At 38.0% G+C, this 22214-nt stretch overlaps 1 protein-coding gene across 3 annotated transcripts in view; it reads left to right on the forward strand.

The window, feature by feature from the left end:
- FRMD4A (FERM domain containing 4A) overlaps positions 1-22214 on the forward strand; it is a 352592-nt gene that overhangs the window by 188090 nt on the left and 142288 nt on the right. For all 3 annotated transcript variants that reach the window (XM_027838551.1, XM_027838548.1, XM_027838550.1), the window contains exon 5: positions 7706-7790. In XM_027838551.1, coding sequence (XP_027694352.1) covers positions 7706-7790 — 85 coding nt within the window. The remainder of the gene's footprint in view (positions 1-7705; positions 7791-22214) is intronic.

A 22214-nucleotide genomic window follows, 5' to 3' on the forward strand; every position in this document is an offset into this window, starting at 1 on the left:
TCGCTCTCAAAGAAAACTATTAACTTGTAAAGCCAATAATACCTTCTAACTCAGAAAGCCCTGGGATTCTGTTCTGCTAAATATGGCAAAGGACCATCCTCAGAATTATCTGGTGAAGGCGCTGATTCCAACATGAATCTTTCATTTCCTTAGATTTACTATGGGAAGAGATATTTTCTTTATGAATTAGTTGGGTCCTCACTGCTTTGCACTGAAAGGTCAAGGAAATAGTGCAACACTGCCACCTAATGCTAAGAAGAAGAATATTTTTAAAAAGTTAAATTTAAAAAACTTCAGTTAAGAGGAAGATTCAGCCCATAATATCAATATTTCCCTCCCACTTCCTTAGAGGACTCTCCTCCTTGATGCATGAAATGCTTTCCTCCTCTAAGGATTATAAATTGAGCCTTTGTGAGGTTAGTAAGTACAAATTCTGTTTTTGACACACAATGCAAGTGGGAAGTTGTAACACAGACTTAAGTGAATTATTCAGGGTTACACAGCCAGTGCGTAACAGTCTTGTTACTTAGGATTTTCCAGTCTATTGATCTGACAAACAAAGATACAGCAAACAGCTTTGAGGGCTTTGCCAAGTGGAAGATGATTTTTTCTTGGGTTCCTCTTCATTATTTCATATTAGATCATGACCCTGGTATCTCCAACGACTTTAAAAAAGCAGATACTCAGAGTTGAAAACAACCTCAAAGACCATCTATTCTAACCTGAACCTGAAAAAGAGTGCCTTCCATATCATACCCAACAATAGTCATCCAGCTTTTGCTAGAAGTCTTCCACGGAAAGAACCTACTGCCTCCTAAGAAAGCAAGTTGTACATTTAGATAATTCTAATAATAGGGTTGGAAGGGACTTTAGAGATCATCTAGTCCCCTGGTTTTACAGATGAGACAAGTAAGACCTAGAAAAGTTTAGTGAGGCCTAAGATTGTACAGTAGTGGACAGAGCTAAGACTTGAAACCAGGTGCCATGTCTCCAAATTCACTGTTCTTTCCACTGCATGCTGCTACCTCCTTATTTAAGTGTTTCCTTACATAAAACAAAATAGATTTGGTACTTTATGACTTTCACCTTTTGCTTCTAATTCTGCCCTCTTGAGTAAAACAGAGTATGTAATTTTCCACATGATACTCCTTAAAATTCTTGGGGAAAAAAAAGCTGTCATATCCCCACTAAATCTTTTCTTCTCCAGGCTAAACATCTCCATTTTTCTCACCCTTTAATCATATCTTCTTTACTACCTTGGTTCTCCTCCTCTAGACCTTCTAGGTTCTTTCTAAAATGAGCCAATCAGAGCATAACCAAGCACTCCAGTGTGAGCTAATCTGAAGAGAAAACAGCACAACTATTACATGCCTGGTTGTTCTGGATACCCTCCTCTCTCAATGCAACTTCGATTATATTCCTTGTCGGGCTGCCATATTGCACTTTTGGCTCATACTGAGCTTGTAGTTGGGCAGTTGGTGGTTCTGTGGATAGAGTGCTGGGCCTGGAGTCAGAAAGGCTCATCTTCCTGAGTTCAAATCTGGCCTTAGACATTTACTATTTGTGTGACCCTGGGCAAGTCACTTACCCCTGTTTGCCTCAGTTTCTTCATCTGTAAAATGAGCCAGAGAAGGAAATGGCAAACCTCTCCAGGATCTTTACCAACGAAATCCCAAATGGATGTCATGAAGAGTCTGATACAACTGAAAAATAACTAAACAACAATGAACTTGTAGTCAATAAAAGTCCTCAGATTTTTTTCCCATGACCATGTCTCGCCCATCTTACACTAATTAAATTGATTTTCGAACCCAAGTGTAAGACTTACATTTTTCCAGATTAAATTTCATCTTGTTGGTTTTGTCCCACTGTTCTAACTTGTGAAGCTCGTTTTGGCTTCTTACTCTGCAGTATATTGTTAGTTTTACATCCTGGCTTTGGGTCATCTGTAAATTCGATGTGTGAAATCAGTGCCTTTGTACAAGTCTTTGATAAAAGTGTTAGACTACCCAAAGCCAAGGACACATTCCTGGGTAACTCTGCTATAATTATCCATCTGATAAATATTAATGATTGCTCTTTGGGGCCTGACCAAATAGTGCAGGGAAAAACAAGTCTACATTAGGAAACCTCAGAATGAACTGAGGCTGGTGAGGAAAACTAAGGACAACAAAATGGTTGTAATTGTTGGGAATTTTGTTCAAAGCAGTATTAGGGAAAAGAGAAAAATAACTGCTTCCTTTTCTAAGAATTTGCTAACCATCTCTTTAAAAAATAGTCTAAATTTCAATCAAGCTCATTGATGTGCAGTTTATAGATTCCATTTTCTTTCCTTCTGTTAAAAAAAAAATATGAACTGTATTTGTCCTTCAACCTCTCAAAAATTTCTTTCATTCTTCATGGTAATAGCAATATAAGCTAGTATTTACATAGCATTTTAAAGTTTGCAAAACACTTTACATGTGTTAACTCCATTAATTTTTACAACCTTGTAAGGTAGGTGATATTACTATCTTCATTTTACAGATGAGGACACTGAGGTTGAGCGAGGTTAAGTGACTTCCCTAAGGTGACACAGCTAATAAATGTCAGAGGCAGGATTTTATTTCATGTCTTCCTGGCTCCCAACCTACCTCTCTATTCATTGGGCTACCTACCTACCTTGGGACTTAATTCCAATTTTGTCAGCATAGTTGATTTAAATATGAGATGATCTGATTAAAATCTTTCACAATCAAGTATGAATGACTGATAGGCTTGTTAATGTAATGAGGAAAACACTCACTGGATGGGGAGTCAAAGGACCTGAATTCTAACCCTAGCTTTACTCTACCTACTAAGATAGCTTCCTTATGTTGTTTCCTAATCTCCAAAATGAGGACTAGATAGATGATTTCTGCAGTCTCTTCTAGTTCTAAATCTATAACACAATGTAAAGGACCAGGAGATATTTTCATTTTTAAAACTGGGACTGATTAACCCAAATGAATCAAATTCATAAAATGGATGCTATAGTGACATTTTTTGAATAGGGAATCAAAGTGGCCCTTACCAACTCCTGGTTTTCACCCCTGCCCTAACCCCATAAATATATATTCAACACAAGAAAAACAGGCATTAATAACTTGGCATTTCATTTCTGAAATATCATCTTTTCCTGCCCTTGGATGTCATAAAACCAGTTAGTTAGGAGTAACTAACTTAGAACAATAAAGTCACTGAATCATTGTGCCAAAACAAACAACAATAACAACCCTTGCAAAGTCATCTGGTAGTTTTTACTGAGATGAATATCCAAATTTTCCATAACTGGAAAGCTGTCTGTTCTCTTCTTGAACGTCTCCAAATTCCATACAGTGAGTAGACCAGCATTTTACTAGACATTATATGGCATTTGCTATCATTTAGCTTCCATTCCATTTTGAAGAGGTGAACATCATTCAGTGGAAATGAAGCTTAAGGACAGACCCAGGCATAAAAACACACTCATGCCTACAGCAATCTGAGCACAGACAGATTCTTCTGGACTCTGTGCAACACTCCAACCCAACCTCAAAGTCCTTTAAGCCTGCCTTGAATCACATGTTTTTATCTGCTTCTCAAACTACTTGAGCTGGAAATTTCTGACCTCCACCTTTCCCAGCTCCCCTGCTTGAGTGTCTGTCCCAGAAGACACTCAGCCCCAGCCAGTGACAGAGTCCCGTTCCCCATCTACAGCCTGAAAAATAGTTCCTATAGCAAATATGACATTTTCCTGCAGAGTTTAACATGTAATTTGCCTGGGTATAATTTCTTAACATTTACAAATAGTATACAGTTTAATTAGTGGCATAAATGATACCTAACTTGCATGTAGTCACACTTTTCTATTTTAAAACCATTCAGTGTTTATTTTTTACTTTCTTTTTTTTAAGTTTCAAGTTCCAAATTCTCTTCCTCCCTTCCTACCTCTCACACATACACTGAGAAGTCAAGCAATATGATATATATATACATAGTAAATCATGTAAAACATATTTTTATACTAGCCATAGCACAGAAAAAAGCAAGAAAAATAAAGTGAGAAAACTATACTTTGATTTGCACTCAGAGTTCCATCACTTCTTTCTTTGGAGGTGGATGGTATTTTTCATCATGAGTCCTTTGGAATTGTCTTGAATCATTGTACTAATCAGAATAGCTAAGTTTTTCATGGTTGATCATCATTACAACATTGCTGTTACTATGTGCAGTAATCTCCTAGTTCTGCTCATTTTACTTTACTTATATAGGCCTTCCCATGTTTTTTTGATACCATCCCCCTTCTTATATCAAAATAGTATTCCATCACAATCATGTGCCACAACTTGTTCAGCCATTCACCAATTGATGGACATTCCCTCAATTTCCAATTCTCTGCTACCACAAAAATAGTTGCTAAAAATATTTTTTGTACATGTAAGTCTCTTTCCTCTTTCTTTTATCTCTTTGGAGTACACCACCTAGCAGTGGTATTGCAGGTCAAGGAGTATATCCAGTTTTATAGCCTTTTGGGTACAGTTCCAAATTGTTCTCCCAAATGGTTGGACCAGTTCACAACCCTACCAACAGTTTATTAGTGTACTATTTTCCCTCATCCCTTCCAGCATTTGGCATTTCTGATAGATGTGAGGTTGTACCTCAGAGTTGTTTTAATCTGTCTTTCTCTAATCAATAGTGATTTAAAGCTTTTTTTCAGATGACTATAGATAGCTTTGATTTCATCTTTCGAAAACTGCCTGTTCATATCCCATGACAATTTATTAATTGGGGAATGGCTCTTATTTTTATAAACTTGACTTGGTTCCTTATATACTTGAGAAAGGAGGCTTTTATCAGAGAAACTTGCTGTAAAAGTTTTTTTATATTACTTCAACATAATACTTTTTTATCAAAATGTAGTTTCCCGGATTATCTCTTTTAATTAGATCTATTTTTGCTCTTGTTTTGTTTGAGATCATGATTGCTACTCCTGCCTTTTTAAAGTGAGCTGCAGCATAACAGATTCTGCCCCATCTCCTTATTTTAACCCTGTGTGTGTGTATTTCTGTTTCAAGTGTGTCTCACTCTGTATGTGTGTCTTTCTGTTTCAAATGTGTCTCTTATAAACAACACACTGCCAACTTTTAGTTTCTAATCCATTCTGCTGCTTCCATTTTATGGGTGATCTCATCCCATTTACATTCACAGTTTGATTGCTGTTTATTTCCCTCCATCCTATTTTCTTTTGTTTATCTTTCTCTCCTTCTTTATCCCTGTTCTTCCTCAACAGTTTGTTTTGCTTCTGACTCTTGCCTCCCTAAATCTGCCCTCCTTTTTGTCATCCTCCCCTGCCTTTTCTCTTATCTACTTTCTGTCCTATTTCCTTATGGGTAAGATAGATTTCTATATCCAATTGAGGGTACACAGATATTCTTCTCTCTTTGAGTCAATTCCAACGAGAGTGAGGTTCAAACATTGCCTGCCCCCCTTCTTATTTGCACACTCTTGTATTTATACATGAGATGATAATTTTCTCCACTCTACTCCTCCCTTCCCCATTCTCCCTGTGTATCCTTCCTTCTCACCACTTTTTTTTTTTTGGAGATTATTCCAACATAATTGATTCACACCTGTGCCCTCTGTCTATGAAAAATCAGCACCAGCTGTACCCAGTGTCAGCAAAAGGTCCCCTGTAATCTCTTTCTGACAAGTTGTCCGACCCCCTTAGCATCTCTGGGCTGAGAGCTCCCAAAGCTGCTGCTGCTGCTCTTTCGGTCACCTCCAATGCCTGTCGCTAGTGCTACCATTGCATGTGCTCTGGGTCATCCCCCACCCCAGTGTCACAGACTTCTCCTAAAATGTCTCACCCCAACCTTTTGTAGGCTCTGCTCCTTCAAAACTCAATTAAGCATTATTTTAAAGTTGTTCAGAGGGAAATGTTGGGAGAGTTTGGCTGGGTTGCTGCCTCTAATCCACCATCTTGGCTCCACCAGTCATGCTTTTCAGTAATCCCTTCCAATTCTTTTTTCCCCATTTTTAGAAAATGTGAATAAATGTAGTCACTTGGATTTATAAGAAACAAACAACTAACAAACACTATGCCATATTAGAATTTACTCAGTGATAGTTGTAATATACAAGCCATTTTAAGAGTCAAAGTTCTGGCATTAAAAGCTACATTGTACATGTCTATGTGGCCACAGATTCTGTAGAGGCAATGTTTTAGCAAAAGTGAACCCTGAAACCAATGTGTGAAAATACATTTTTGTTCTTGTGAATTTAAATAATTGTAGTGTCTTTCATCTTGGGGAAAAATAAACTTCTTTTTTTTTTTTTGGTAAGGCAATTGGGGTTAAGTGACTTGCCCAAGGTCACACAGCTAGTACGTGTCAAGTGTTTGGTCTGAGGCCAGATTTGAACTCAGGTCCTCCTGACTTCAGGGCCGGTGCTCTATCCACTGTGCCACCTAGCTGCCCCAAAAGTAAACTTCTAAGAACCATCTGAACAACAGATGTGTATAAATTCAGTTTCATATGGCACTAGATGCATTAGTACCACAGAAATAGGGAAACTTAACTTTCTTTGGATATGTAGAAATCACAGCAACCTCTTCCCCACCTTTGGAAAGAGATACAGTAGTGGTTTTTGACACAAACATGGTACTTCATTCAATACTATTCAACTTATTAAAAAAAAAGATGTTCAATTGAACACAACTCATTTGGAGCAGTAGTGCCAAATGGATCCCTGCAGTCCACCTGTTAACTTATAAAAGCACAAGTTAACATTCTCTATCTTGTATTATATTTTTATTTATTTTGTTAAACATTTCACAATTGCATTTTAATCTGGTTCAGACCGGGAGTTTGACACCTCTGATTTGGAATATAAAGAATAAATCAATACTGAAAATTGCTAAAAGCAAGGTCAGTTGGAGAAGAAATTAAAGAAATAATGAGGTTGAAGCCCTGGTCTCACAAATTAATGGCAGACATTAGGTATCAGGGAAGTCCATAAGGGACAGATGTAGCTGTGCATGAAACTACAATATAGTTTCTTCCTAAAGAAGTGTATCATAAACACATTGAATCTTAGCTTAAATGAACCACAGGGGTCATAAAGTCTAATTGCTGCTGAGTAATTCCTTCTACAACATCCCTGGCAAATGTTGTCCTGGCTACATTTGAAGACCTTTAGTGATGGAGAACTCATTATATCCTGAAGCACCTGTTCTACTTTTAGACAGTTCAGATTGTTAGGAAGTGGAATTCCCCATGCCATCATAGTGTTGAGCTGAAATCCACATCTCTATAACTCTTACTCACTGTTTTTAGTTTTGCCTTCTGGGACTGAACAAACTAATGCAAATTATTCATTCACGTGACAGTCCTTCAAACTTAGTACCTTCTCTGCCCAATTCTTCTCCATTTCCCTGAAATGTTTCTAGTATGCCGTGGTTCAAATTTTCTCATCATCCTAGTTAGTCTCCTTTAGATACATTCCAATTTGGTAATGTCCTTCCTAAAAATCAGAAAGTATTTATTGAGTGGATGGGAAAATACTCACCAATAAAGACATCTTTCTGCATTTGTATATGTATGCACTCTGGTCCTTATTCAGTGTTTTACTTTATAGTTTACAGTATCAGTGGACTTTTCTGGTGCCATAACTTCCACCTCTCCTTAGTTACTGTTTTCTTTTTCAGGTTCTATATTGAAAGCATTTCATACCTAAAGGATAATGCCACCATTGAGCTATTCTTCTTGAATGCGAAATCCTGCATCTATAAGGTAAGAGTTCTTTGTCAAGACTGAGAGAATTGTTTTTCTGAAACTTGATGACATCATTTAAAACTGTGGCTTACAAGTTTTCCATAAGAAGGCTTATTGTATTGACATGTACATTTCTGTGAGTTAGAACTTTATGCAACAAAATATGAGATATTAAAGCTGTAGCTTCTGGGCTTGTTTCCTTGTGAAATTTCCTTGGATTTCCTTGATAAGTGTTCAGGCAACAGATCTATAGATACCTTGAAGATAGTTCATTGTTATGTAACCCATAAAGCAGCTTATTTTGAAAGGTCTTGCAAAAACATGGATATTTATAAGAACTTGGTTCAGGTTCTGGGTCTATCACTTCCTTTTGTATATCACTTTATTCATCTAAGCCTCAGTTTCCTTATCTTTTATATGATAAAATCATATTGCACTACTTATTCAAGAGATTTTTGTAAACATTAGGGCATGAAAAATGTGTTAACATTATGAATACTACACTTTCTGGGGGTACAATAGAATGTGAGTTAACGGGAGAACTGAGAACCTAGTGACAAATTCAACTTGGAAAGATTTCAGCATGGAAGTTAGAGAGCTTGGTGGAACCCTAGCTGACAGTCAAACATGGCAACTGCAGCAGAGGTAACATCAACTGTGAAAATCACTGTTTCTTCCTTCCCTTCTCTATAAAACAAATCAAACATATAAGGGATTTGACCATTGGACCAAAATTCATTCAGGCTTATAAGGGCACAGTTATTCATTTTTCAGTTGTGTCTGACTCTTTGGGTGCCCCATTTGGGGTTTTCTTGGCGAAGATACTGGAGTGGTTTGCCATTTCCTTCTCCAGCTCATTTTACAGATGAGGAAACTGAGGCAAACAGGATTAAGTGACTTGCTCAGGGTCACAGAGCTAGTAAGTATCTGAGGTCAGATTTGAATTCAGGAAGAACTCTAACTACTGCACCACCTAACTGCCCCTCATGAGGGCCAGTTGAAGACAAAAGGTCTAAGTAAGTGATGAAAGGGGCAAATGATAGAAAATATTGAATGTCTTGGATTATGGAATTTCTTATATCAAGATGGTACTCATTTGGATGATTCTATTTTAAAATATAAATGATGGACAGACCATGAACAAACATTATGTTTGAGTTCACAGATTTTCAATAAAGGACATCTGAAGGAACACGTCACAATTCTTAACTTTTCTAATGAGCAGGACTCCTTTGTAAGTTGTAACAGAGAAAATGGAGGATCTAGTACTTTTCATGTCAAAACAGGCTCTAGTAAGATTTCAAAATACTTTAATCCTCACCTTGCAAACTTTGAAGAAATGTCAAAATGATTCCAAGTAAAGAGAATAGCCAGTTCTAATGGAAACCATACAATCAGGGTTCTTATCCTGGGTATGTGTGCGTATGGAGCCAAAGTACAATATCTCCATTTAAGTAGTTGCTGACTTAATTAGAAGGTATTTGGAAAGGCCTGTATTAAATACTCTTTTAATTTCACATCCTTTTTATTATTATGTTTATTGAGGGAAATTCCAATGAACTTCCTATGTACACAAAAAAGTTGATATACTTGTGTGATTTTATATGCAATCCTTGGGTTAATAAGTCTCTCAAGACACAAAGGGCCCAAAAATACCATGAGGAATTTCTCCTTCTCTCTCTCCTCTGGCCTTCCCCCACCTACCCAGATAACCTAGGAATTTCCTGTCTGATACCACCCTGTAGGTTATTGGCCACTCCCCTTGTAAGTGCCCAAGGCTCAAAAGATAAACAGATTTATTTACAGATAAAGAACACCAAGAGGGTCTGTATCTCCTCCAAACCTCTCTCTTGGCTTCCTTTAAGTCCCAGCTAAAATCCTACCTTCTGTAGGAAGCATTTTCCTGTCCACATTAATTCTAATGCCTTCCCTCTGTTGATTATCTCCAATTTATCCTGTATATAGCTAGTTTTTAATCATTTGTATATTGTCTCCCCAGTTAGACTGTGAACTCCTTGAAAGCAGGGACTGTCTTTTGCCTTTCTTTGTACCCCTAGCACTTAGCACAGTGTAGCACGTTGTAGGTGTTTAATAAATGGTTATTGACTAACATGATGCCTCAGTCACTTACACTATAGCCTAAGATGGTGCTCCAGCAAAGGGTTCCTGTAATCATTCTTCCACATCAGTCTTCTCAGGGCAGCTAGGTGGCACAATGGGTAGAACTCCAAACTTGGAGTCGGGAGGACTTGAGGTCAAATCCGGCGTCAGACACTTGCCACTTATTAGCTGTGTGACCCTGGGCAAGTCACTTAACCCCAATTGCCTCACAAAAAAAAAAAATTGGATACCATATCAGTCCTCTCTTTCATGGCTCCCCCCATCCTTCCACCTACCCTCTGCCTTCCCAGTGGTTCTCTACTTGCAGGAGCTTCCTTTGCTATTGTTCTGCCTCATACAGTTCTTCTTATGTCCCAGCACATGTCTTTAGTCCCTTTTCCCCCACCAAAATCCTCTCCTCTTCATTAGCCTGTGTAGATGGCACAATACTGTCTACCTGTGGTTTGCTGCATAAGGTAGAACCATCTGTATGACTCTTCTATATAGTAAATCACCTGAAGTTCCTGGGAGCCACCACTAGATGGCATCAATCTAAAGTCCCTTTGCTTGGGAATCACTTCAGGGAAGAACACTCCATGGTCCACAAGCCATCAGAGTTAAGTTTTTATCTCAAAGGCAGCTCCAGAATTATTTAAAAGGGTAAAATATACAGCTGGGAAATCCTTTTCCCCTACCACTTAGCAATACAGGTTATCCTATTTGTGAAAATATGTAGAGCTGCCCAACTTGAAATGCCCTGCTTGGGGAAGTAATGGTCTTCCTTAACTGAAGCCTTCAGGCAGAGAGTGGAAGACCATTTGCAAGCGATATTACAGATAAGATTCCTACTCATATATAAGTTAAATTACGTGCCCTCAGAGTTACTCTCCAACTCTGAAATTCTTTTGATTTATTGAATACTTGTGTCCCCAGAATATTGTATGTAAATCAATTTTTGTACATTGGCTCATCTTTTAAATGCAGTACAATATCTTGCTAGTTTAAAGAATTCTAAATAAAATGAACAATCACCTCCTTGCTTCCAATACTCTAAAGAATTTTGATTTATTAGAATGTCCAGCTCCCTAGTGCAGTGCCTGGCAAATAGTATGTGCTTAATGCTGATTGATTGATTGATTACTCACTCATTCCCTGACATAGTTTTCAAACCTCCCCATCACTCTCCTGTAGGTTATGAGATAGATAGCCTTTGAAAGTTGTCCTGTCTAAAAATTCAGCACCCTGATGACAACCTAGTGATCAACTTATCCAAATTTAGGATGGTCCTCGGACAACAGAGATCAAGGCTATCACTTGACCCCTACTCTGAGTCTTATAACAACAACAATGACTAGAACTTATGTAGCACTTTAAAGTTTGCAGATCATTTTACATATATTATCTCCTTTGATCCTCTCAAGAACCCTGTGAGATTGTTGCTACTCTTATCCCCTGGAGGAAACTGAGGGACAAAGCTACCCAAGCTAATAAGTGGGTAAGTCAGGATTTGAAGTCAGATCTTCATGAGTCCAAGTTCTACGTTCTATGTCGTACCCTGTATCATCTGGATGCCTCTAGTCATACCTGACAGAATTTGTCTGCCGCTTACATAGCTATCAAGGATTACCTCCATACCACAGTGAGGCATCATAATGGGACTTTAGTGAGAGAATCACTTCTTCATTTATCTTATTTGCAGCTGCATGTTCTTTTACTGAATCAGGATGCACACCAACTAGAAGATGCCTGAATTGCATAGAATGTCTTTTAAATTACAAACAGACCTGCTTCTTCAGAACTTGATGAAGTGGTTGGAAGGATCCTAATCAGACCAAGTTGGCCAGACCTTCTTGCTTAAGTAAATACCGATTTGGGAATCACAATAACTAGGTTGATTCCAAGTAAGAACTGTTTAAATTCTAATAGATTCAGTCTTATCACATGTCATGAAAATACTCTGCATACATTAATTATATAATCATGTAAAGGTCTTATGAAATAGAAATTCTCTCTCTCTCTCCCCCCTCCCTCTTTGTCTCAATCTGTGTGTGTGTGTCTCTCTATCTCTGTCTTTCTCTCTCTGTCCCTTCCTTCCTCCCTCTAGATATGAGTATCTCTCTATATGTGTATATGTGGATATATACATATATGTAACTTACAACAATAAAACTTGTCAATGATAAGAAAAATCTTTGGTATCAGTGATAACCGTAGTTTAAATTTTACACAGTTCATAGATTTAGAGCCTGAAAGAACCAAATAGGCCATCTAACACATACACACACATGCATGCATGCATGCACACACATTTAAAAGATGAGGAAACTAAGACCCAAGGAGGTTATGCAACTTGCCCAAGGTCACACAGGTAGTATAGGGAAGACCATCAGAGGAGAGATTTGAACTCTGGTTATCTGACTCCAGAGCCAGTGCTCCTTTCATTGCACCATGTTGCTTTCAATCCAGTGTTTTTGTCTTTTTGATGGGTGTATGGCACAGTACCAATATACAGCACAGTTCCATATGCAGGCCTGGGGTATGAGAGGATACCATTGTATTTCTTTTGACTAATTTGCCTTCTCAGCTGACTGGATGAAATAACTATGACCTTCCACCAGGGGGCAGACTTGGCAACAAATTGAATACCTGAATGGACCATTCAACCAAGCAGTACTTAAAGGAATTAACTCAAAATTTAGGCTCTCAGAGTGGAGTACTTTCTCACTAAAAAGTTGTTTGGTTTAATAAATTTGCATACACACACACATACACACACACACACACCTGACCTATTATTTATTATTTTTCCAAGTCTGTGAAAACTAGAAACTCCTTCTTCTAATATATATCATCATTTGAGGCTGCATAATGTAGTTCATAAAAATGAATTTTAATCCTGCCTCTGACACTTATTAGCTGTGTGACCTTGGGCAATTCATTTAACATCTCTGAACCTGCAAATTGAGTATGTTGGACTAGACCTCTCTAGGCTCCCTTTAGCTGTAAATCTATGATCCTATTAACCATTCTGCAATTTACTGACATAGAACTGCCCAGGGCATTGTGAGGTTAAATGACTTGTACAGGGTCACACAGATAATATGTGTCAGAGACAGGACTAGAACCCAGGCTAGACTTAAAGGCAGGTCCTCTATCCCCTGTCTATCCTGCCTCTTGCCTATTGTTTATTATATTATCTTAAAGTGAAATTTTCCCTGTGTAGATTATTGAGCTATAAAAAGAAGGCGTTGCCTGCCTCTAAACAGCTCGCTAGAGTACCATCACAGGTACATGTGCAGGAGGATAAATCATTGATCCTTGTTTTACATTAGGAGCTGAGGACATGGGGGAAGGGACACAAAGCAGAGTTCAGGTAGCAGAAAAATAAGAAGTAAAATCAACCCTTAGATTCTCTCCCGAACCAAAACAAACTCTAAAAAAAAAAAAAAAGCTACACATACTATTAAATGGTAATCATACAATTTTATAATCATATATGACTTGATTGCTTTGAAATTTAAATTTTTTTAAACTTTCCCCAACTTTGGAACTTGAAAGGAAGTATGCCATCCTAGGTACAAAGATGCAGCACTCTTCTTTCTCCCCAGCCCCTATTCCTTTGTTATGTGTTCTTTTAGACTTTCTTTACACTATTCTATCCTCTTCTAGTAACTCATGCATTTTATACACATTTTTAGGGACTGTCATTTGGACCATGGCACTAATCTACAGATCTACAGAATTGAACGAGAACTTAACTAGCCTAACCATTGTCCATGTACAGGTGATGACTGATGACTTTGAACCAAACATATCTCAAGGACAGGGCCTAGATAAAGTCACTCTGCTGAGTTGTGTGGTAATTGAACCAGAGCACCAACAGATTAAAAGGATCAAAGGACTTCCAGTGGAAGGCAGCCCAGAGCTCAACTACTGCTACCATACATGAACAGTAATTTCCTCTGCAATGTCCCTGACAAGAGTCACCTAGCTTTCACTTAATGACTTCTCAGTGAAGAACTCACTCCTTACTGAAGCAGCCCATTCAACTTTGGGCATATTCTAACTATGGGGAAGTTTTTCTCAAATCTAATTGAGTTCTCCCTATCTGTAGCTCCCATCCACTGTTCCTAGTTTAGCCTTCTGAGTCATGTAGAACAAATCGAATCCCATTTCCACATGGCATCCCTTCAAATACTTAAAATATTTCAGGATATGTGTTAATGGTAAATGTTGAAGGCTTTTATATTTCCTAATGGTCAAGGGATTATTCTTCACAAGTTGCACATTGTTGATAAATAATATCTGTGTCCCTTCTCTCACGTCCTCAGCTCCTAATATAAAAAAAGGACCAGTGCCTTATCCCCTTGTTTGAAAGCTGTAATGGCACACTAGTGAGCTATTTACTTCTGTACTTGGATGAATCTGTGATCTCATCAATATACGGCAGGGTGCGAACTCATAGTTTCCTTTTCATCCTTTCTTACTGTTGTCCATGCCTTCCTATGAATTCTCCATGGACTGTCTACCCAATATTCTGGGCTGTTCCTCTAGGTCTTTTGACTTTATATCATCATAGCACATTGGCCATCCACCTGTTAGCTCTTGCTTTCAATACATAATAGATCCACCTGCTTTTTCAGTCAGTTATCTCTTTGATGATAACTTTAAAAGTCATTATTGATACATTTTGGTCTAAAGTAACAGATGCTTCCCAACAAATGCCCAAACACCCCCAACAAAGTACATTCCATAGAAGTTAGCTTATCTATTGGTATCAGAAACAAGGGAACTTACCCTTTAGTGCTAATTGCATGGTACTAATATTTTCCATTGTATTTCATTGGAGTTTTGTTTCCTTTAAATGTTAGCTTCATTTACATTATTTTAGTGATTATGTATATCATTTTTACTCTTCTTTATCCCTTCTCTCTTGCTTCATAAAAAAAGCATTTCTATGTTTCTTCAAATTCTTTGTATTTGTTATTACTTATAGTATAGGAATATTATATTATAATCATATGCCAAAGTTCGTTCAGGCATCCCCTATTCATTGGGCACATATTTTTCTCAGATTTTTTTTTATCACAAATACTGCTCCTATAAATACTTTTGTGCATATGAATCTTCTCTTGCTGTCAGTAACCTCCTTGAGGCATAGTTCCAGTAGCAGAAGCACTGGTTCAAAAGGGTATGAATGATATAGTCATATCGTTTGCATCATGCCAAATTTTTTTCTGGAATGGTAAACCCATTCACAGTTGCCTGGGAAATGAAATTCTGTGCCTGTCTTCCTTGTAGTCCCTTCAACTTTGACTCTTGCCATGTTTTATAAGCTTTGCTACCTTGATATATGATACAATACCACAGGGTTACTTTAATTTGCATCTTTTTGATTATTAGTAATTTTGAACAATTATGCAAATAGTTATTGATGGCTTTCATTTCTTCTTCTGAAAACAGTTTGTTCAAACAGTTGTCCTATTAATATGTTTTAGATGTCTTCTTGGTCATACATCTTCACGGGTCATAAGCTGCAGCCTAGCTCTGCCTACCATGGGGCTCTTCCATGCCCACTGGGTAGTCTTGTTTCTTTGAATATTTAAGTAGTACATGATTTGCAGCCATGCAGCATCACCAGAAGATACTTCATGATGTTTTAAAAGATAGATTTTTGATTTGTGGAGAAGTTTGGAGTCATTAAAAGCACTTCTGGTTGTTCTTGAGTTGTTTCAGTCGTGTCCAACTCTTTGTGACCCCATTTGGGGCTCTCTTGGCAAAGTTACTAGAGTGGTTTGCCATTTCCTTCTCCAGTTCATCCTCCAGATGAGAAAACTGAGGCAAACAGGATCAAGTGTCTAAGGCCAGATTTGAACTCAGGAAGAGTCTTCCTGACTCCATGCCCCACTCTCTATAAATTGTGCCACCTGCCTGCCCCAAAGCACTCTACCTTTCTCAGATACTTCCCCAAATTTATATTTCCCAAACATAACATAGCCTACTCTTTCCCCTTACTCAATTCTGGGTCTAGTTTATTGTCTGTATGCATTCTTTCCATGATTTATGTACTCAAGAAAGCTCTATAGACTGTTCATCCAGTGGCATAGCATAGTTTTAACAGTAGGCCATTCTTTATTCTTCATCCTTTTGATTTTTGACATATAGATAGTTAGGTCAAACTCTATTGAGTGATTTGGGAGTCAGTCAACAAGCATTTATTAATGGGTCAGGCACTATGCTAAGCCTTCAGCACAAAGAAAGGCAGAAACAAGGAGCTCACATTCAAATTGCAGCTAGGTGGTTCAGGGAGTAGAGCATGGACTTGGAATCAAGAAGACCAGAGTTCAAATCTCGCCTCAGCTGGCTTACTACCTGAATGACCCTAGGCAAGACACTTAACCTCTGTTAGCCTCACTTTTTCTCAACTGTAAATTGGAGATAATAACAGTACCTACCTCACAGGTTTTTTGTGACATTCAAATGAGATGACATTTGTAAAGCACTTAGCATAGTGCTCGGCATACAGTAGACGCTATCAAAATGCTTATTCTCTTCCCCTAATAATGGAGACAACATGCAACTAACTGTGTATATACAAGATATATACCATGTAAATAAGAGGTAATCTCACAGGGAAGACACTAGTAGTGGGAATGAGAGAAGGCTTGAAGAAAGTGGAATTTTTGAGCTGAGTCTGAAGGAAACCAGGGAAGCTAGGAGGCAGAAGTGGGGAGGGAGAACATTGCAGGATGAGGAACAGTCAGTAAAAGTTGGGAAATTGAAGCACGATCTTGATTTTGTCCAGTTATACTTCCCACCTTTGTTTGCTTTAGAGCGATAGCACAACTTTTTCACGAAGCATATAGACACTGTGATTTTCAAGTCTAAATGCAGTCGCTGTATTTTCTTTGATGGAGAAGAGAGAATTAGAGAAATTTGGACACATCTTTTTTATTTTTTGCCTCTGGTCCTTCCAATTTCATCCCCCTTAAATGCTTTCAGGATGATCTGGTTTAATTGGTTTTCTTGATAAGCTTTCTCCAATTTTGTGTTTCTCTTTTCGCTCCTAATCCTGCATGATCCTCTTCCGTAAAATTTCACAAACACATCTGTATTTCAAACTGGCATTCCCCTTCCCTGACATTTTCTTTGTCTGGCAAGGAGATCAAACATTTGCTAACTTGGGCAGGTTCTACATTCTTTTAACCTCCCCCCTTGACAATTGATTTACATCACTTAAACTTCCTTAGGAAATGATGATAATCTTTGTTGATGTTTGTCCCCTGGTCTGTTTCTCTATTTTGTCTTGAAAAATGTATTTAAATAATTTAGAGCTGTTTCATTTGCATGCTGTTTCTTTTCATTTTATTCTTTCAGTTCAGTGTTAATTTCATTCTTTGCTCTAACTAGACTGTCTGTATAGAAACAGCCAATTCAGAAATTATTCCCTTGTTGGTGATCATTTCCTGTCTGTTAAAACATAGGTAGTTTAATTCTTTTTTTTTAATGTTTCTTGGTTCTCCTCATGTCCTGTGCTTCTCAAATTTCCACTTGAAAAAATCCATTGTGTATTGTCGCTAGGTTTCTGTGTTACCTATAAGCCTTTATTTACTTTAGTTTCTTAAATCCAAGCCATATTTTTCAATATTTTTTTTGCTGCTTTCCCAGTTGCATCAAAGTCACAAAGTATTTATGTATGTATTGATTTCTCAATTTATTGTTTTAATCAAGTTTTTCTTAGAATTCTTTTACCTGCTCATTCTCTGCAACAGATGTTGACTCATAAGCTACAATTATTTTCACAGTGGTCTTTTTTACAAGTGCTGGTGATGAGCGCTGCATACAAATTAACTGCATGTATCGCATAAAATGATATAGACACAAGATAATATCAACTCCACCAGCTATTTTATTGGCTTCTCCGAGGAGAACCTGGGAGCTAAACTTCCATTTACCTTCAACTTCCTTTTGTCTTCTAGTTTCATTTTCATTAAAAATGCCACAACTAAGGTAGGGTGACTATAGTTTTGCCCCAGGGTGCCTACATTTAGAGAACACTGACAACACTTACACACTTCCATAGCACAGAAACAACTAAGCTCAGCATTTAGCATGAATAATTAATTAAGATAGGAACCTACTAGATGGACAACTTATTCCGTTGTACGCTAAGTGATCTCCTCCCTCAGCCTACCTGCCTAGCTCCCATCATTTACCATGATCCCTGCAGTTGTGACTTTACAGTGTCCTAGGATCTCTGTCCTTTCCAGGAGATATACCCAGTCTCTATGCCCATGAGCTCTGGTATCTCATATTCTCCCATCTGAATATCACTTTTAAAACTAATTTGAAAGAAACTTTCATGCTACTTACTTACTCTGGGAAAAAATTTTTAATCTTGTCTGTGCCTCCAAAAGGCTATATATGGCTCTGGATTCAGTTCCTGTAATACAATGCCCATTCATTGTTACTGTACAAATAACACACATTTAGTACACCAATAGCTGGGCTAATGTTTACAGATAATCTAAAAATTACATGTTTCTCAGCAAAAGAGGAATAATTAGGAATTTCTTCACTTGTCCGGGTGGGGCAGGGGGAACAGTTGAAGACAATACCCCCTCCCATACACATATTGTGGAGACAAAAGTCTGTGGGAGGATGAGGGGTGGTAGAAGACAAAGTAGGTAGGAAACCTCAGGGTCCTGGACCTTCTACAAATATACTGCTCTCGGCAAGTGGAAGTTCTTTCATAGACCAGGGCTTTCCTGTGAATGGGAGATATTTCAAGATCTGACTCTCTGGGAAACAGATTAGACTGCTTTGGGATGGCATAATCTTGTGGACTTCATTCCTGCTGGCAAGAGAGGGCTCTGAAGGAACCTTGGGGAAATCTAATGACAGGGACCAGACTTCTCTGGGGAATTTTCTACTTGATCTCCAGGCTACCCCACTTCCTTCCAGGAAGCATAATATGATTCTTCCCCATCCTCCAAGAAACAATTTCCCTTGAGAATGGTGCCTGGAAAAAGTCCTTGCTGCACCACCTTAGCTATAGCTCTGTTTAGCACTCCTGCCTCCCTTTCCCACCATTCCATCACTGCCACTACTGGAGTAGAAGAGGGATTACCAGGACTAATGGCCATTCTTAGGTTGCTACACCAAAATGATGCATCACGTACTGGCAAACCTATCACCAGCCTCCTTACATTTACTCAGTCTGGCTATCAAAGCAGAATCACTCTCTCCTATTGACAATCCTCAAAGCTTTTATAGGATGTTAGAACCTGAAAACTTTGTTCCTCATTGGTATAACCTTTGAGAACTTAATGTCATCTCCCTACCATGATATGTCATCAGGATCAGACTTTGGAGAAGGAACATTACAATGTCATAATAAATAAAACAATACCTTATACTTACATAGCACATTATAATTTATAAGGAACTTTCATGTATATTACCAAACAAGACCAAATGAGATGATGTATGTGAAGTTCTTTGTAAGACTTATTATAGTGCTATCAATATGTCAGCTATGAGTAATATTATTTTGTTTTAACTCCTCAGTGTTAGGATAGTTATTATTATACCCAGTTTAAAGATGAGGAAACTAGAGCTTAGAAAGATTCAACAATTTGCCCAAGATCATATTGCCCATAAATGATGGAGCTGCAATTAAAGTTCAGTTCTTCTGACTTCTGACCTATACACTTTACCACATTGTGTCCATCTAACCACAGGGCAGCTCAGTAGCACAGTGAATAGAGCACTGGGCCTGGAGTCAGGGACACCTGAGTTCTAATCCAGCCTCAGACACTTACTGGGTGACCCTGGGCAAGTCATTTAATCCTATTTGCCTCAGTTTCCTCCTCTGTAAAATGAGCTGGAGAAGGAAATGACAAACCACTCCAGTATCTTTGCCAAGAAAACCCCAAAATGAGGTCATGAAGAGTCAGATGTTATTGAACAGACTGAACAACATAACGTCAGAACTCTAAATATTTGGAGAGGATTCTTTTCTCTTCACAATTTAACAAGGCTCTTTTTCTGAATTATTTATGTGGTGATCCTTCATGTGGCATCATTCACTTTCTTTACTCACTCTTCTATGTCCCTGAAGCACCTTGCCTTTCTTCATTTTCAGTGTTCTCTATCCATGTTGGTATTCCAAATGAAATCTAAAAGGTTGTGATGTGGGGTTAAGCTACCACCCTTGTGGCTCCTACCCCTCTCACCTGACCCACATACATATTTGTTTTTCATTGCTTTACCACTTTGATTGTTTAGTGAGGGTTCCAAAGGAACCCTGGGAAGAATAACATCCTGAGAAGCGGTAGAAATGCTGGGCTTACGTCCTGGTTCCAACACTTACTAACTATGAAACCATGGTCAAACCTCTCAACTTCTTAGTGCCACAGACACTTCTCCAAGACTCTAAAGCTACAAATCTTCACAAATGGAGGGGAGTTTTTGCTTTTGTTTTCCACTGGGAGTCTTCCATACTGCTGAAATCATAGATTCGGAAGTTAGATAGATACAATTAGATAGATAGACAGACAGACAGGTAGATAGGTTAATAGATATGATTAGATAGACAGGTAGATAGATAGACAGTCATATGGACAGATAGATTACTGAAAAATGTTTTATATGTCTACCAAATCTCATTGTTTAGTTAAGTTTAGCAAACCTGGGGGTTTTCTGTGCACAATAATCTAGGTAGGAAAGAAAAACCACGCTTCTGGGAAGTACATTTCTTTGTTCCAATCACTTTACATCCTGCACCTACTCTTCATCTACCCTGACTTACATGTACATAAAGAAAAAAAAAATACCCTCTCACTTTTTAAATAGCTAAAATTTCAGGTTGAATCATGATTTCTTAGCCAAGAACACCACCCCCAACCCCTATACATACACACACACACACACACACACACACACACTATTTTCACTAATCTCTAACGGAAATTTAGCATTTCTTTCCATTATAATTTTCTTAAAATTCATTATTCTGAGAAGGAATTTCATAGGCTTCACTACATTGCCAAAAGTATCCACAATACACACAAAAATGGTAAATGATGAGAAAATAGTAGTTTGGTGATCTATCTCAAGGGAAACAAAGTTTATGGAATGAGACAGTTTGGTATTGTGGAAAGAGCATTGGACTTTAAATCAGAAGGCCTGGCTTTGAGTTCCAGCTTGCCTATTCTTTATGTGACCCTGGGGTTGAACTAGATGATCTCCGTGGCCTCTTCCATGGCCGAGTAGATAAAGGTTTAACTACTGATCTACAAAAATGCACAACACATTTTTAAGTTTAATCTGCATTAACATTTTCACCATCATTTTCTTAAGTCTAGATAATCAACAACACCAAAAAACAAGGCCAGATTTGTAGCATCTGCTGACTTCTGAGATATAAATGCTTGCAGAAAATTTAACAATCAGCTCTCCCAAACCCAGATGAGCTGGTTCTAGCATACCCTTAGCTTCCAATTTTCATAGTCTACATAATACTTTAAGTCTATGAGACCAGAAGAAAAGGAAAAGAGGGAAAAAATGGAAAGAAGGAGAAAACAAGAAGGGAGAATCATTGAAACCATTATGGTGGTACTGCTTATTGGTTTGCTATTTCTCTCCTGCCTATCCCTGTAAGACGGTGAACATTATCACTGTCAAGAAAGCTCTGTGCAGGGAACCAACTGAACTTATGATAAAAGCATGCTCTGTTCCCTAGGAAAGCTCTCATGGCAATACTGCCTGGGAATATTTCTCTGTGAAAAGATTTAAGAAAAAAATCACAATTCAACTCTTCTACCTCCCTTTTGTGTTAATCTCTGTTATCCCTGGGAGTTATCACCGCAAATCATGAATTTGCATACCAAGAGAAAATCATTGGTCCTTCTCAAAGGAGGGCAGTGGGGTTTTTAGTTAAGACTGATAATTTAGTGGCTGTAAATTTTTATCCCAGCTCTGCCATTTGTTATAAGATTGAATCCCTATCTCCTGTGGTACAATGGTGTCATCATTGCATGAAACAACTGTTTTGAAGAAGTTATGGTCAAGATGATTTTAAAATGCCTTGCAAGGGAAGAATACCAAGTAATAACACACTAAGGGCCTGAAATCTTAGGGCAAAGCATCTTTTCCTGTCATCTTTGAAAGCCTGCCTATTTTCTGTCATAGGGATAGTTTAATAAATATTAGATTTAAAATGAGTGAAGTAAGGAAGTTGATCAAAAGAATTAAATACATAATTCCCCTGTGTAACTCTGTGTTGACCCAAAAAGATCACACATACCCATGTCACCATTTTTTTGATCTCTGTACTCA

This window comes from Vombatus ursinus, unplaced genomic scaffold (assembly GCF_900497805.2).
Source record: "Vombatus ursinus unplaced genomic scaffold, bare-nosed wombat genome assembly UNPS02014830.1, whole genome shotgun sequence".
Taxonomy (NCBI): Eukaryota; Metazoa; Chordata; class Mammalia; order Diprotodontia; family Vombatidae; genus Vombatus; species Vombatus ursinus.